Source organism: Mastigoproctus giganteus, chromosome 12 (genome assembly GCF_048544385.1).
Source record: "Mastigoproctus giganteus isolate SK-2022 chromosome 12, ASM4854438v1, whole genome shotgun sequence".
Lineage (NCBI taxonomy): Eukaryota > Metazoa > Arthropoda > Arachnida > Uropygi > Thelyphonidae > Mastigoproctus > Mastigoproctus giganteus.
The window spans coordinates 25,943,361-25,957,894 of record NC_143586.1 but is presented as its reverse complement, the minus strand read 5'-3'; the positions used below and the strand labels follow the sequence as shown (position 1 = coordinate 25,957,894).

The 14,534-nt window shown below is 37.8% G+C and overlaps 1 protein-coding gene across 1 annotated transcript in view; it reads right to left on the bottom strand.

Moving 5' to 3' along the window:
- Positions 1–14,534, bottom strand: part of LOC150076805 (phospholipid-transporting ATPase ABCA3-like) — a 432,361-nt gene that overhangs the window by 88,003 nt on the left and 329,824 nt on the right. The window contains exon 16 of the mRNA XM_090385683.1: positions 9,879–10,155. Coding sequence (XP_090241809.1) covers positions 9,879–10,155 — 277 coding nt within the window. The remainder of the gene's footprint in view (positions 1–9,878; positions 10,156–14,534) is intronic.

Here is a 14,534-nt window from a genome sequence, read left to right as displayed (position 1 = left end):
GGGTCGGAAAACTGCTAGTTGGGGGATACAAGGACTAATAGATTAACAGTAGCCACTGGCAGAGGTGGAAGTGATTCTTGCACTGCTTCTATTGAAATGAGCAGAAGCCTGAAAAACAAGATGCAGGATATTTCAGAGACTGCTGGGAGTCATTGCGGTACAAGTAAACACATTGCTGGGAGTCATTGCGGTACAAGTAAACACATGGGTTGTGCTAGGGTAGTCAAGAATAGAAACAGGTGCATGTATACCTGCATGTACACCAATGCCAGGAGTTTGGTAAATAAATTTGATGAATTTGATGTATTGCTCAAAACATCGAAGGCAGATATTGTTGGGATATCAGAGACGTGGTGTCACACAAATATAAGGAATGCAGAACTGGAATTTGGGGAATACAATGTGTATAGAAAGGATAGACAGGACAGGAGGGGAGGAGGGGTTATGCTATTAGTTAAGAAACACATAAAGTCCAAGGAAGTGAAGCCAGTCGACATCGAGGGGCAGGGCAGTGTCGAGTCAGTTTGGTGTGACATAAGCATAGGGAAATCAAAATTGAGAGTAGGAGTGTGCTATAGGCCTAATGACTCTGATGAGTATAATATGATATTGTACAGGGAAATAGAGTGGGCCAGTAAATCAGAGAGTTTTATAATGGGGGATTTTAATTTCCCAGATATTGACTGGAATTTGTGGTTGGTCACTCGCACACTAGCAAGGCTTTTGTGGATTTATTGGATGATTGTTTTCTACATCAGCATGTTCGTGAGGCAACAAGAGGGAGCAATACTCTTGATCTGATTATCAGTAGTGATTCTTCATGCATTAAGAATCTGCAGATAAATGAACCACTAGGTGGCAGTGATCACAGTGTGTTGAAGTGGGATTTACTCAAGGAGGTAACTACCATCAGAGGTAAAGGGAAGGGTTTTTGTTTTCGTAAAGGCGACTATGATGGTCTGAGACAGTATTTAAATTCTATACAGTGGCACCAACTGATGATGTTACCAACAGCAAACTCAAAATGGGAAGCATTCAAGGAAATAATCTTGGAGGCTACCAGGCTTTACATACCAACTAAGAAATATTGTTCAAGGTTTAGGCCTAAATGGTTGTCAGATGAACTAATGAGACATGTGGCAGAGAAGAAAAATGCATGGGATACATACAAATTAATGGGTGACATGGAAGCCTATGATAGATATAAGTTGGTCTGTAACCAAGTCACAAAGGAGATTAGGCAGGCAAAGGCAGACTACGAAAAATCCTTGGCAAAGGATGCAAAGAAAAACAGAAAGGAGTTCTTTACATACTTGAACTCGAGAAGGAAAGGGATGAATCAGATTGGTCCACTGGATATTGATGGTTCAACAGTTGAGGATCCTGCTCAGGTGGCTAACAATCTAAACGAGTATTTTGCATCTACATTCACGCATGAGGAGTTATTCAGGAAGGAGAATGATGTAGGTAAAGTAAACATTGGCAGTGAGCTGGATGATTTTGTAATAACTGAGAGGAAAGTGGAGGAGAGATTGTTGAGGATAAACATAAAAAAGGCACCTGGGGTGGATGGGATCTATCCAGTTATATTAAAGGAGGCAGCAAAGGAAGTAAGCAAACCCCCTAGCCATAATTATGAGAGCTTCTTTAGACTCAGGGGAGGTACCCATTGACTGGAGATGTGCAAATGTAACCCTAATTCACAAAGGAGGATCAAAGGCTGACCCAAGTAATTATAGACCTGTTAGTTTAACTTCTGTTCCAGGTAAATTAATGGAGGCCTGGTTAAAGAAGCACTGCAGGATCATCTAGACAAGAATTCCGTTATAGCTCAGACGCAGCATGGTTTTGTTAAGGGCAGGTCTTGCCTGACCAATTTGATTGGATACTATGATGTAGTCACAAAAGAACTAGATGCAGGGAATAACTTTGATATTATATATTTGGATCTTAGAAAGGCTTTTGATTCTTTGCACATGGAAGACTGCTGCACAAATTGGAGCAGTGTGGCATTGGAGGCAAATTGCTGCTATGGATAAGGGGATAGTTGAGTGGCAGAAGACAGAGAGTGGTAATCAATGGACACTGCTCAACGCGGACTAATGTTATTAGCGGAGTTCCTCAGGGTTCAGTGTTGGGTCCGTTGTTGTTTTCGGTGTTTATGAATGATATTGATGATGGGATATCAAGTTTAATGTCCAAGTTTGCAGATGATACAAAGGTTGGCAGGGTTGTTAAGGACACTACTGACGCTATGCTGCTGCAACAGGATCTGGAAAGGTTGAGCAGATGGGCTGAGAGGTGGCAAATGAAGTTTAACATTGACAAATGTAAAGTACTACATATGGGAAACAGTAACCCCAGAGCAACGTATCAACTCTGCGGTACTACACTGACAGTGGTGGAGAATGAAAAGGACCTGGGGGTAATTGTGCAGGCAGATATGAAGTTCTCTGAGCAGTGCAGACGAGCTGCAAGAGTGCAGACGAGCTGCATGGTGTCTTGTCAATGATATATAGGAATTTTTCTAGCAGGGATAAGTAGGTGATTATTCCCTTGTATAAGGTAATGGTTAGGCCACATCTTGAGTACTGTATACAGGTCTGGAGGCCTCATTTCAAGAAGGATGTAGAGCTGCTGGAATGGGTACAGAGAGACGGGCAACAAGATTAGTGAATGGAACAAGGGGTTGCTCTTACGAAGAAAGGCTTAAGTTTTGCAAATTACAGAGTCTGGAGACTAGGCACCGGCGAGGTGATCTGATAGAGGTGTATCAGAGGCTTTGAATGGTTTGAGCATGCTCAATGCCAATGGGATTCTTCATCTTGCTCAGAATAATCAGCTCAGAGGGCATAAATTCAAATTGAGGAAGGACGGATGTCGGATAGATGTGCGGAAATTTGCCTTTGGCCAGCGGGTGGTTGGTTGGTTGGTGGAACCGACTTCCATCACTTGTTGTTGAAGTTGATAGCCTAAACAAATTTAAGGCTCAACCGGACAGGTATTTCGAGGGAATGGAGGGGTGAAATGGGAGTGGTGTGTTTTTTTTTTTTTTTTTTTTTTGGCTGATGCTGAATAAGCTTGCTTTCTTGCATCATATGCCTCTACTAATGCTAATGCTAATGCTAAATTCCAGGTAGTGCAATACCATGGCAACTTGTTGTGAAGGAAGAGCACAATATGAGATACAGAGCAAATGATACCTCAAACATTACTATCATGCGTTCTTAAGAGTTATCTATGGTGTATCTACACCGATATTATATAGACACATACACAAAAAGGAACGTAAACTGAAAAAAGATGGCTGCAGGATATTGTGTGCAAATTTGTTTTCAGCCAGGGAATAATTGGTAAATGATTGTTGGAATAAACTACCCTCATGTTACTCAAGTGGGTAGTTTGAATAAATTTAAGGAATAATTAGCATTAGTAGAGGCATACGATGCAAGAAAGCAAGCTTATGTAACATCAGCCAGGAAAAAAAAAAAAAAACACTCCCCTTTCACCCCTCTGTTGGTTCCAAATACCTGTCCAGCTCAGCCTTAACTTCCACACATCTATCCTACATCTGTCTTTCCTCAATTTGAATTTATGCCATCTCAGGCAATTATTCTGAGAAAGAATCTCATCAGCATTGAGCATGCTCAAACCATTAAAGGCTTTATACGCCTCAATCATATCACTTCGCAGGTGCCTAGTCTGCAGACTGTAATTTGCAAAACTTAAGCCTTTCTTCATAAGAGCAACACTTTGTTCCATTCACAAATCTTGTTGCCCTTCTCTGTACTCATTCCAGTATCCCTATATCCTTCTTGAAATGAGGCCTCCAGACCTGTATACAGTACTCTAGGTGTAGCCTGACCATTGCCTTATACAAGGGAATAATCGCCTCCTTATCCCTACTAGAAAAATTCCTATATATCATCGACAATACACCATGAGCTACTCTTGCAGCCCGTTTGCACTGCTCAGAAAACTTCATATCTGCCTGCACAACCTTCTCTGTACTCATTCCATCAGCTCTACATCCTTCTTAAAATGAGGCTTCCAGACCTGTATACAGTACTCGTGGCATGGCCCGACCATTGCCTTATATAAGGGGATAATCACCTCCTTATCCTTGCTACAAAAATTCCTGCATATCATATCAAGACACCATGAGCTACTCTTGCAGACCATCTGCACTGCTCAAAAAACTTCATATTTGCCTGCTCAATCACCCCCAGGTCCTTTTTCACTCTCTATCACTGTCAGTGTAGTACCACAGAGTTGATACGTTACTCTGGGGTTACTGCTTCCCATATGTAGTACTTTACATTTGTCAATGTTAAACTTCATTTGCCACATCTCAGCCCATCTGCTCAACTTTTCTAGATCCTGTTGCAGCAGCATACTGTCATTAGTGTCATTAACAACCCTGCCAACTTTCATCTGCAAACTTGGACATTAAGCCTGAATAAATGATATTGATGAATACCATCATCAATATCATTTATAAACAGAGAAAACAACAATGGACCCAACACCGAACCCTGGGGGTCTCCGCTAATAACATTAGTCCACGAAGAGCAGTGTCCATTGATTACCACTCTCTGGCTTCTCCCCCTCAACCCCCCCCTTTATCCATAGCAGCAATTTGCCTCCAATGCCACACTGCTCCAATTTGTGCAGCAGTCTTCCATGTGCAACAGTATCAAAAGCCTTTCTAAGATCCAAGTATATAATATCAAAGTTATTTCCTCCTCCAGTTCTTTTGTGACTGCATCATAGTATCCAATCAAATTGGTCAGGCAAGATTTCCCCTTAATAAAACCATGCTGTGTCCGAGATATAATTTAAGCCTTGTCTAGATGATCCTGCAGGGCTTTTTTAACCAGTGCCTCCATTAATTTTCCTGGAACAGAAGTTAAACTAACAGGTCTATAATTACTTGTGTTGCACTTTGATCCTCCTTTGTGAATTGGAGTCACATTTGCACATCTCCAGTCCATGGGAACCTCCCCTGAGTCCAAGGAAGCTCTCATAATTATGCTAAGGGTTTGCTTACTTCCTTTGCTGCCTCCTTTAATATAACTGGATAGATTCCATCCACCTCTGGTGCCTTTCTTCAGATCAAGAGTATTACTCCCTCTAGTTGCCACCCGAACATGCTGCTCTAGAAAACAATCATCCAAGAAATCCACAAAAGGCTTGCTAGTGTGTGAGTGACAAACTCACAAATTCTAGTCAATATCTGGAAAATTAAAATTCCCCATTATAAGACACTCTGATTTACTGCCCCACTCTTATTTCTCTGTACAGTTGTTTATTATACTCATCAGAGTCTTTTTGCTTTCCCAAAGCTTATGTCACACCAAAGTGACTCGACACTGCTCTGTCGAGTGACTGTACTTCCTTAGATTTTATGTGTTTCTTAACTAATAGCATGACCCCTCCTCCCTTTCTATCCTTCCTGTACACATTGTACTTCCCAAATTCCATTTCTACATTCCTTATATCTGTGTGACACCATGTCTCCGAAATCCCAACAATATCTGCCTTTGATGTTTTGACCAACACCTCAAATTATCAAATTTATTTACAAAACTCCAAGCATTGGTGTACACACAAGTAAACATGCACTTGTTCTTACTCTTAGTTATCCTAACACAGCCCATGTATTTACTTGTTCCATGATGACTCCAAGCAGCTCTTGAAATCCCCAGCAACTTGCTCTCTAGGCTTCTGCTCATTACAATAGAAGCAGTGGAAGAATCACTTTTGCCTCTGCCAGCGGCTACTGTTAATCTATTAATCCATGTTTATCCTCAATCTAGCAGTTTTTCAACCCACCAACAGTGCCTCAATAGCATCAGCATGTATTCTTGCAGCCTTTCTATTTAAGTTTATCCCATCCCTGTAGAAGCAGTCTCTCCTGTTAACAAGCTCAAAGCAGGCTTAGAAAAATTCTACCCCTTGAGCTTTATGCAATCTCTCCAGGGTCAAACTGATTGACAAGACAATTATCATATACTCCCTCCTATTATGTCTGGGTAGAATTGCAGACACTTTTAAATCAACTCTAAATTAATTCTTTGAATGCATCCCATTTTGAATTTGTTGTTGGTAACACCATCAGTTGACCCCAAAATACAGAATTTAAAAACTGTGTCAGACCACCATAGTCACCTTTATGAAAGCAAAAACCCTTTCCTTTACCCTTGATGGTAGTTATCTCTTTGCCTATTTATGCAACTTAGTTGCTGACCTTCACTACAACAGATGGAAGTTTGTTCCAACTATTAACCACTCGCTGGCTAAAAACGAATTTCTGCACATCTATTCCACAATTGTCTTTCCTCAATTTGAATTTATTTCCCCTCAGGTGAGTAATCTGAGCAAGAGGAAGAATCCCATTAGCACTGAGCTTGCTCAAATCATTCAAGGCCTTATACACCTCAATTAGATCAGCTCGGGGGGTGCCTAGTCTCCAGAAGCTGCAATTTGCAGAACTTAAGCCTTTCTTGGTAACACCAACCCTTCGTTCCCCTCACCAGTTTCGTTGCCCTTCTCTGTACTCGTTCCAGCAGCTCTACATCTTTCCTAAAATGAGGCCTCCAGACCTGTATACAGTACTCAAAGTGTGGCCTGACTAGGGAAGAATGACCTCCTTATCTCTGCTAGAAAAATTTCTGTATATCATTGACAAGACACCATGAGCTACTCTTGCAGCCTTTTTTGAATTTGAGAAATATAATGAGATATTATATTTTCTGAATCTGCTCAGAAAATATAATATCTCATTTATTGAAAAGGGCCTCTGGAGTCAAGATCACTGTAACGCTACTAAATAACACTGACTCGAATATATAAAACACTGACTCGAATCTATAAAACACCTTTATTATGATGTTGTAAAATAAAATGAAAATAAAATACATGCATACTGATCATATAACTGTATATTAAAATTTTAAAATAAAATAAATGTTGTATAACAAGAATAAAATACAATAAAATGTATAAAATTAAAAGCAATAAAAGTTGTTTTAAATCACTAGAACCACTAACACAGGAGCTTTCGGCAGCAGCAGCGGCCACCTTCATCAGCTATAGTTGTTGCTGGATGACTGACAATCTATATGTACCAGATAAGGTCTGTGACATGAACTATGCGCAACATTCACTTCTCGTGCATTGGAACCAGAAACTGGATGGGCCACTCTAAACCGTTCATCTCTTCATAGGATAAGGGCTTCAAAGAGTGGATGAATGCGACAGCCCTTATCCCTATTAAGACTGTAAAGCTCAGACAAACATATTCTTAAACTCTTCAGCCATTTCCGGTTCCAAAAGCCATATGCCTTATCCATGACCATGGCTTCTTTGGCTGTAATGCCATGCCCAGTTTCCCAGACATGTTCTCCTACAGCCAAACCTCCGTAATTTTCAGTCTTAAGGACTTTATTGTATTCCCTCAGGCGATCCTGCAGTCTGCGTTTTGTTTCCCCCCACATAACACCCATTGATAAATACCAAAAACAACAATGGGCCCAACAACGAACCCTGGGGGACTCCCCATATTAGTCCAGGAAGAGTCGTGTCCATTGATAACCACTCTCTGTCTTCTCCTACTCAACCATCCTTTTATCCATTGTAGCAACTTTCCCTTAATGCCATACTGCTCCAAACTGTACAGTAGTCTTCCATGTGCTGCAGTATCAAAAGCTTTCCTAAAATACAAGTACATAGTACAGCAAATAACAAGACTCTGGATAGGAATACTGTTAGGTGAACATATTTATGCATTTTCTTTGTAGGGAAAAATAGAAAATAATATCTCCATTATATCTGTACAGTCTCTCTATCCAGGATAAACTTATTTTTTGTTTAAAATTTTCACAAGAGTTACCTCTATTTTTTTTCACAGGAATGCTTTTCTTCCAAACTCTCCTTGTTTACACATGAATCGGATTAAAATAATTAAAATCTACTAAATGCATTCAATTCTCTAGTCTACTGAATGCTTAGACTTCCCCAGATTCACATCAGAAAGCCCCCAATCCGACCCCAGATCCATCCAACACACCTTACAAGCTCGAGAAATTGAATACATTGTGTCAAAGTTTTTTAAAAGTTAAACATTGTCAAAAATCACGAATGTATAAATATATGGTAATAAATATTTAAAATTACTTTCCTTTCTTATTACTGTATATTTATATGGTAATATTTATTACCGTATATTTATACATTCATGATTTTTAACAAATATAAATATTACGAAAATTTTATTTTGTTTCTCAGAGCAAACTAAACTAGAATTACAATTAATAAGCTTTCGGCTGGGAGGCAGCCTTCTTCAGATTGAATACATGAATGGCAGTTGGAATAGAGATATGCACTCCTGGCAGTGCACATCTCTATTCCAACTGCCATTCATGTATTCAATCTGAAGAAGGCTGCCTCCCAGCCGAAAGCTTATTAATTGTAATTCTAGTTTAGTTTGCTCTGAGAAACAAAATAAAATTTTCGTAATGAATCCAGAGCACGTAGGCCTTTTTTACTAAATATAAATATTCACACTTGCACTATAAAGCACAATATTTGTCTACTTATAAGTTATGCAGCTATTAAAAAAAAATTGCTAACATTTTTCTTTGTGAATAAGTGTTTTTATTAAAAAAGCTATGAAGAGCATAATATTCTTCTTTGTCTTGTCAGTGTAATTTGCATAAGTTTTTGGAAGTTAAAAAAAAAAAGTGAATGTCAAAATGAAATCACACAGTACAACAAATAACAAGACTCTGGATATATTCGTGATTTTTAATGATGTTTAATTTTTAAAAAAACTTTAAAACAATGTATTCGATTTCTCGAGGTTGTGAGGTGTGTTGGATGGATCTGGAGTCAGATTGGGGGCCTTCTGATGTGATTCCGGGGAAGTCTAAGCATTCAGTAGCTTAGAGAATTGAATGCATTTAGTAGATTTTAATGTAGTATACTTTTAATTACTTTAATCCGATTTGTGTATAAATAAGGAGTTTGGAAGAAAAGCATTCCTACGAAAAAAAACAGAAGTAACTCCTGTGGAATTTTTAATCAACTTTAGACATAGGATATATTGAGCTTTGATAGTCGTTAGCATTACATTGACTTATTTTTTGTGAAATGTGGCACTTCATAATATTTTACAAAGTTGCCAAGATCTGACATGACTAGTGCTCTCTTAACTATGGTTCTTGAATACTCAACATTCATAGTTGGAATTTACCATTAAACAGACAAGCAGACCAAATTACCTAATTGGCAGTATGCTTAAATACAAAATAAACTAAATCTGCTATTGCAAAAATCAACTCAGACTAAAATAACAATTGTTACCTCAAAGATTTTACTGAAATACATTTTATAGTATATAACAGAGCTATGATGCTCAATATGTTCTACATCGATATCAATATTTGTAGAAGAATGAGAGAAATTTAACTCAATATGATAGATACGTAGAAAACTTCCATATGATACTCTCCAGAAATTAAAACAAATAAAAGATTAACGCAAAATGATTACAGTAAAAAAAATCAATTGAAAACAATTCAAAAATTAATTAAAAATATGATTTTCCTTCTTGAAAATAGTTTTCCAAAATTTACATTAATTAATTTTTTAATTGTTTTTTGAATTTTTAATTAATTTTTGAATTGTTTTCAATTATTTTTTTTTTACTGTAATCATTTTGTGTTAATCTTTTATTCATTTTAATTTCTGGAGACTATCTTAAGGAAGTGTTCTAAGCATCATATTGAGGTAAATTTCTCTTATCCTTCTACAAATACTGAAGTACAATACATTAAACTACATTAGCATATTTTGATGTTATGGTTGTTGCTTACCTTGTGCAGAAGAAGAACTCAGATAGTCGGTTTGAAAGCAGAAAATGACAAGCATCACAAGCAAACAAGGTAATAAGTAGTTAATAAAGTCCCATAGAAAGGTAGCAAGCCAGAAGATAATCAGATTAACTCCACTCACTTTCTGAAGATGTTTTGATTTGGTCTCTCTTTCACTTACAAGAAAAACTGAGAAACTAGCTAATAAGAATGACATACCAAACACTATATTTTGAGAAATCTGAAAGGCTTCAATCCCTGATTTGTTTTCTACTAATACCTGTGCATAAAAAATTAATTTTTCATGTGATATTCAGATATTATAAGTAAACAATTGACTTATGCAAAAAAAAGAAAATTAATGATTATTGAAAACTGAATATAAGTTGAAAATTACATAAATAAATAATTTATTTTATTATTTTTTCTTTCATTAATATAAATTAATAATACTGAAAATTGATGGCACAATGTTCCTCAACAATTAGGTTTAACTTAGATCAGAATTTCTAAGTCACAGCCAATGGCATACTACAGATTAGTACTAAACTTCAGCCATTCCGAGAGACTAAAACTAGTTTAGGACCACAATCATAAAATGCAGGAATTTTTCTGTGCTATGCCAGAGAAGAGTCTTAAAAAATTTAATATTCTAACAGCTTTCATTGAATCCAGTATTTATAAGTGAAAATTTATTTTGACTTTTTGTATACTGTGCTTTTTTTAGGATATTAACTGGTTTAAAGAAATGCAGCAGAATTAAACATGCTCAGAAGAATAATATCCATGAAATATCACTGGAGAATACATGCAACATAATTTACATGTTGTGTGATATAAAGTATGGTGTGCTGAATTAAGAGGAAGCAACATTTATGGAAAACAAAATAAAAAAATGTGGTAAACAAAAAAATACAGGAAGGAGAGAGAGGACAGGAGAGGTGGCAAGGTTATGCTCTTGGTTAAAACGTACATTAAATCTAAGGCAGTGCATCCATTTGACTTGGTTTTTTTTTTTTTTTTTGTTAGGAGCATTAGCAACTAAGGCCATATTGCTCCGGGATGGGCGGTGGTCATTCGCTGACCTTTCCACATCCTCCATATTTGGTGGTGACGGGCTCGAACCCCGGTCTAATCAAGAAGCGTGTGCTATGCACTGCTGCTCCTTCCCACCTGGCTACGGAGGTGCCCATTTGACTTGGGTGACAAGTGTAATGTTGAGTCAGTTTCGCGTGATATAAGCACTGGAAAAACAAAACTGAGGGTAGAAGCGTGTTATAGGCCTTATGACTGGGATGAGAATAACAACCAGCTATACAGAGAAATAGAGTGGGCCACCATATCAGTCTCTCAGGGGATCATGGATTCAAGTTGAGGAAAGACAGTTGTAGAAAAGATGTGTGGAAGTTTGCCTTTAGTCAGCGGGTAGTTGATTGCTGGAACAGACTTCCATCTGTTGTTGTGGAAGTTGATAGCTTAAATAAATTTAAGGCTGAACTAGACAAACATTTGGAGTGACCAGATGGGTGAAATGGGAAGGTGTTTTTTTTTTTTTTTTGGCTGATGCTCTATAAGCTTTCTTTCTTGCATCATATGGCTCAACTAATGCTAATGTCTAATAATGGAGGATTTTAACTTTCCAGATGTTGCCTGGAATTTTGTCAGTTGGTCACTCACAGACAAGACTTTTGTGGATTTCTTGGATGACTGTTTTCTACAGCAGCATGTTGGAGAGGCAACAAGAAGAAGCAATAATACTGATATGGAAAATATTTCTCAACTGAATGTCTAAGAGTATGAAAGAGGTTGTTTATTCATGGGTATGGAACTTCCATCATTTCTACTACCCAGATAGTATGAATGCATCATTTATTCATATCTCATATTATGAACACCTTCACAGCGAGGTATTGCACTACTTTGAATAAGTAACACTTCTTTGGTAGAGAAGACTACGGTTATTTATTCTCAGATGGGCATCACCACCCAGACAGCATGGTTTCGAAGCTAGTTAGTTTCATCATTGGTGGGTGGGCAGGTACCCTGTTGCAATAGTGACAACCCAGTTATGAAATATAACTCCACAATATGAGAGATGCTTGATGTGCATGGTTTAATTGAAAAATATTTCTTGACTGAATGTCTAAGTATATGAATACTCTCAGTTTTCATTCATAACTGTTTTTTACATCAGCACGTTCGAGAGGCAACCAGATTTATGATGTGGGATTTACTTAGGATGTAAATCCTAAGTAAATCCCACATCAGTACACTAAAAATGTAACTACCATCAGGGGTAAAGGGAAGGTTTTTGCTTTTGTTAGGTGACTACAGTGGTCTCAGACAGTTTTAAATTAGAGGTATTAGTATTAGTATTTTATTAGTATTAGTAATGGCCGCATGGTGCAAGAAAGCCTATTGTGCACCAGCCAAAAAAAAAATAATAATAAATCCGAACAAAACAATGATAAAAACAAAAAAAGAATAAATAATAATAATTAATAAAAAAAAAGGAAATTAAACTTATCATCCTGTGCGCTTCCCTTACCCAAAAGTACTATCCAGATGACCTTTGAATTTCCCCAAACTGTCGGCCTCTACCACCCATGAAGGCAACTTATTCTAGTAATTTATAACTCGCTGGCTAAAATAAAACTTCCTGCAGTCCAATCTAAACATTTCCCCCCCGTAACTTGAATTTATATCCCCTAGTTCTAGCATCATTTATAGTCTTGAAAATTTCGTCCTCGTTCATTTTACTGATGCCTCTCAGAGGCTTAAACACCTCAATCAAATCTCCTCTAAGGTGTCTAGTTTCCAAATTCTGCAACCCACATATTCGAAGTCTTTCTTCATAAGGACGCCCTTTTGCTGATCTCACCAGGCGAGTTACCCGTCTTTGCACCCTTTCAAGAAGCTTGATGCCTTTCTTTAGGTGCGGTCTCCATACTTGAACACAGTATTCCAAGTGTGGTCTAACATAAGCCTTATATAATGGGATTATCACATCCCTATCTCTACTTGCAAAAGTTCGATAGATCATCGGTAGGACACCATGGGCCTTCCTTGCAACCTGTTTACAATGCTCAGAGAATTTCATGTCTGACCGTATCGTAACACCCAAGTCCCTTTCCTCCAGTACTGGGTTTAGTTGAACTCCACCAAGTGAATAAGTTATTTTGGGATTACTGTTTCCCAGGTGTAATACCTTACACTTTGTTGGATTAAAGCATAGCTGCCATTTTTCTGACCATTCCTGAAGTCTATCTAGGTCTCTCTGAAGAAGCTCAGCTTGACAGTGATCATTAACTACTCTACCAATTTTAACATCATCTGCAAATTTAGACATCACACCCTCTATCCCTTCATCAATGTCGTTTATGAAAATTAAAAACAACAGTGATCCTAATACTGATCCTTGGGGAACCCCACTTCTTACATCAACCCAATCTGAGGAATAGCCATTTATCACAACCCTCTGCCTCCTTCCCTGAAGCCATCCTTCTATCCATCTACGGATTTTCCCAGTGATTCCAACCTGTTCCAGCTTATAAAGCAACTGCTCATGTGGGACTGAGTCAAAAGCTTTGCTGAAATCTAAATAAACAATGTCGAAATTATTCCCTAAATCCAGCTTGTGAGTGACCCTTTCAAAATAGCGAACCAGATTTGTTAAACTTGATTTTCCCTTTACAAAACCATGCTGAGTATCCTTGAGAATTTCAATTCGATCCAAGTGATCCTGAATTCCACCCTTGATCATTGCCTCCATGATTTTCCATACTACTGAAGTCAGACTGACAGGTCGATAATTTCCAACTTCACTTTTAGAGCCACCCTTATGTATGGGAGATACATTTTCACTTTTCCAATCCAAGGGAATCTCCCCAGAGTCTAGTGATGCTCGCATAATTAGCCTCAATGGTTCAATGCACTCGTTTGCCACCTACCTTAAGATTATAGGGTATATTAAATCAACTCCAGGAGCCTTACTGGTTTGTAGGCTCGAAAGTTTTTTCATTAAATAATCTTGCGAAATTTCAATATCATTAATTACATATTTTTTAACTTTGCTCCCACAATTTCCCATTGCCACAAAAGGTTTTTCATTTGTAAATATCGATGCAAAATAACTGTTGAGTTCATCTGCAACGGCAGCTGGTGTATTTAATACTATCCCCTTTCCCTTACATAAAAGTCCAATCTGATTTGTCCTGCTCTTCTTGGCATTTATATATGTGAAGAATTCTTTATCTCCCCTCTTTGCTCTGTTTGCTAGTGATTTCTCATAAACTGCCTTTGCCTGTCGAACCTTTTCTGTGGCTCTATTACACATCACCTTGTAGCTGTTATAGGCTTCAGTACTTTTTATTGCTCTGTAACCTTTCCATGCCACCTTTTTCTGCTCAAGTAATGTGGCAACTTCACTATTCATCCAATTTGGAATCCTCCTCGTGGAGTATTTTGTTAATGGTATATAAGCATTCAAGGCATCTGCGATTAATGTTTTAAAAGCGTACCACAGTTCAAATGTATTCATTTTCTGCACAATATATCTACCCAGTTAATAGAGGCCATGTAGTACCTTAAGGCATCATAATTTCCTTTTCTGAAATTAAAACCCATTCCTTTGCCTTTTACTTCTGCTACCTCTCTCGT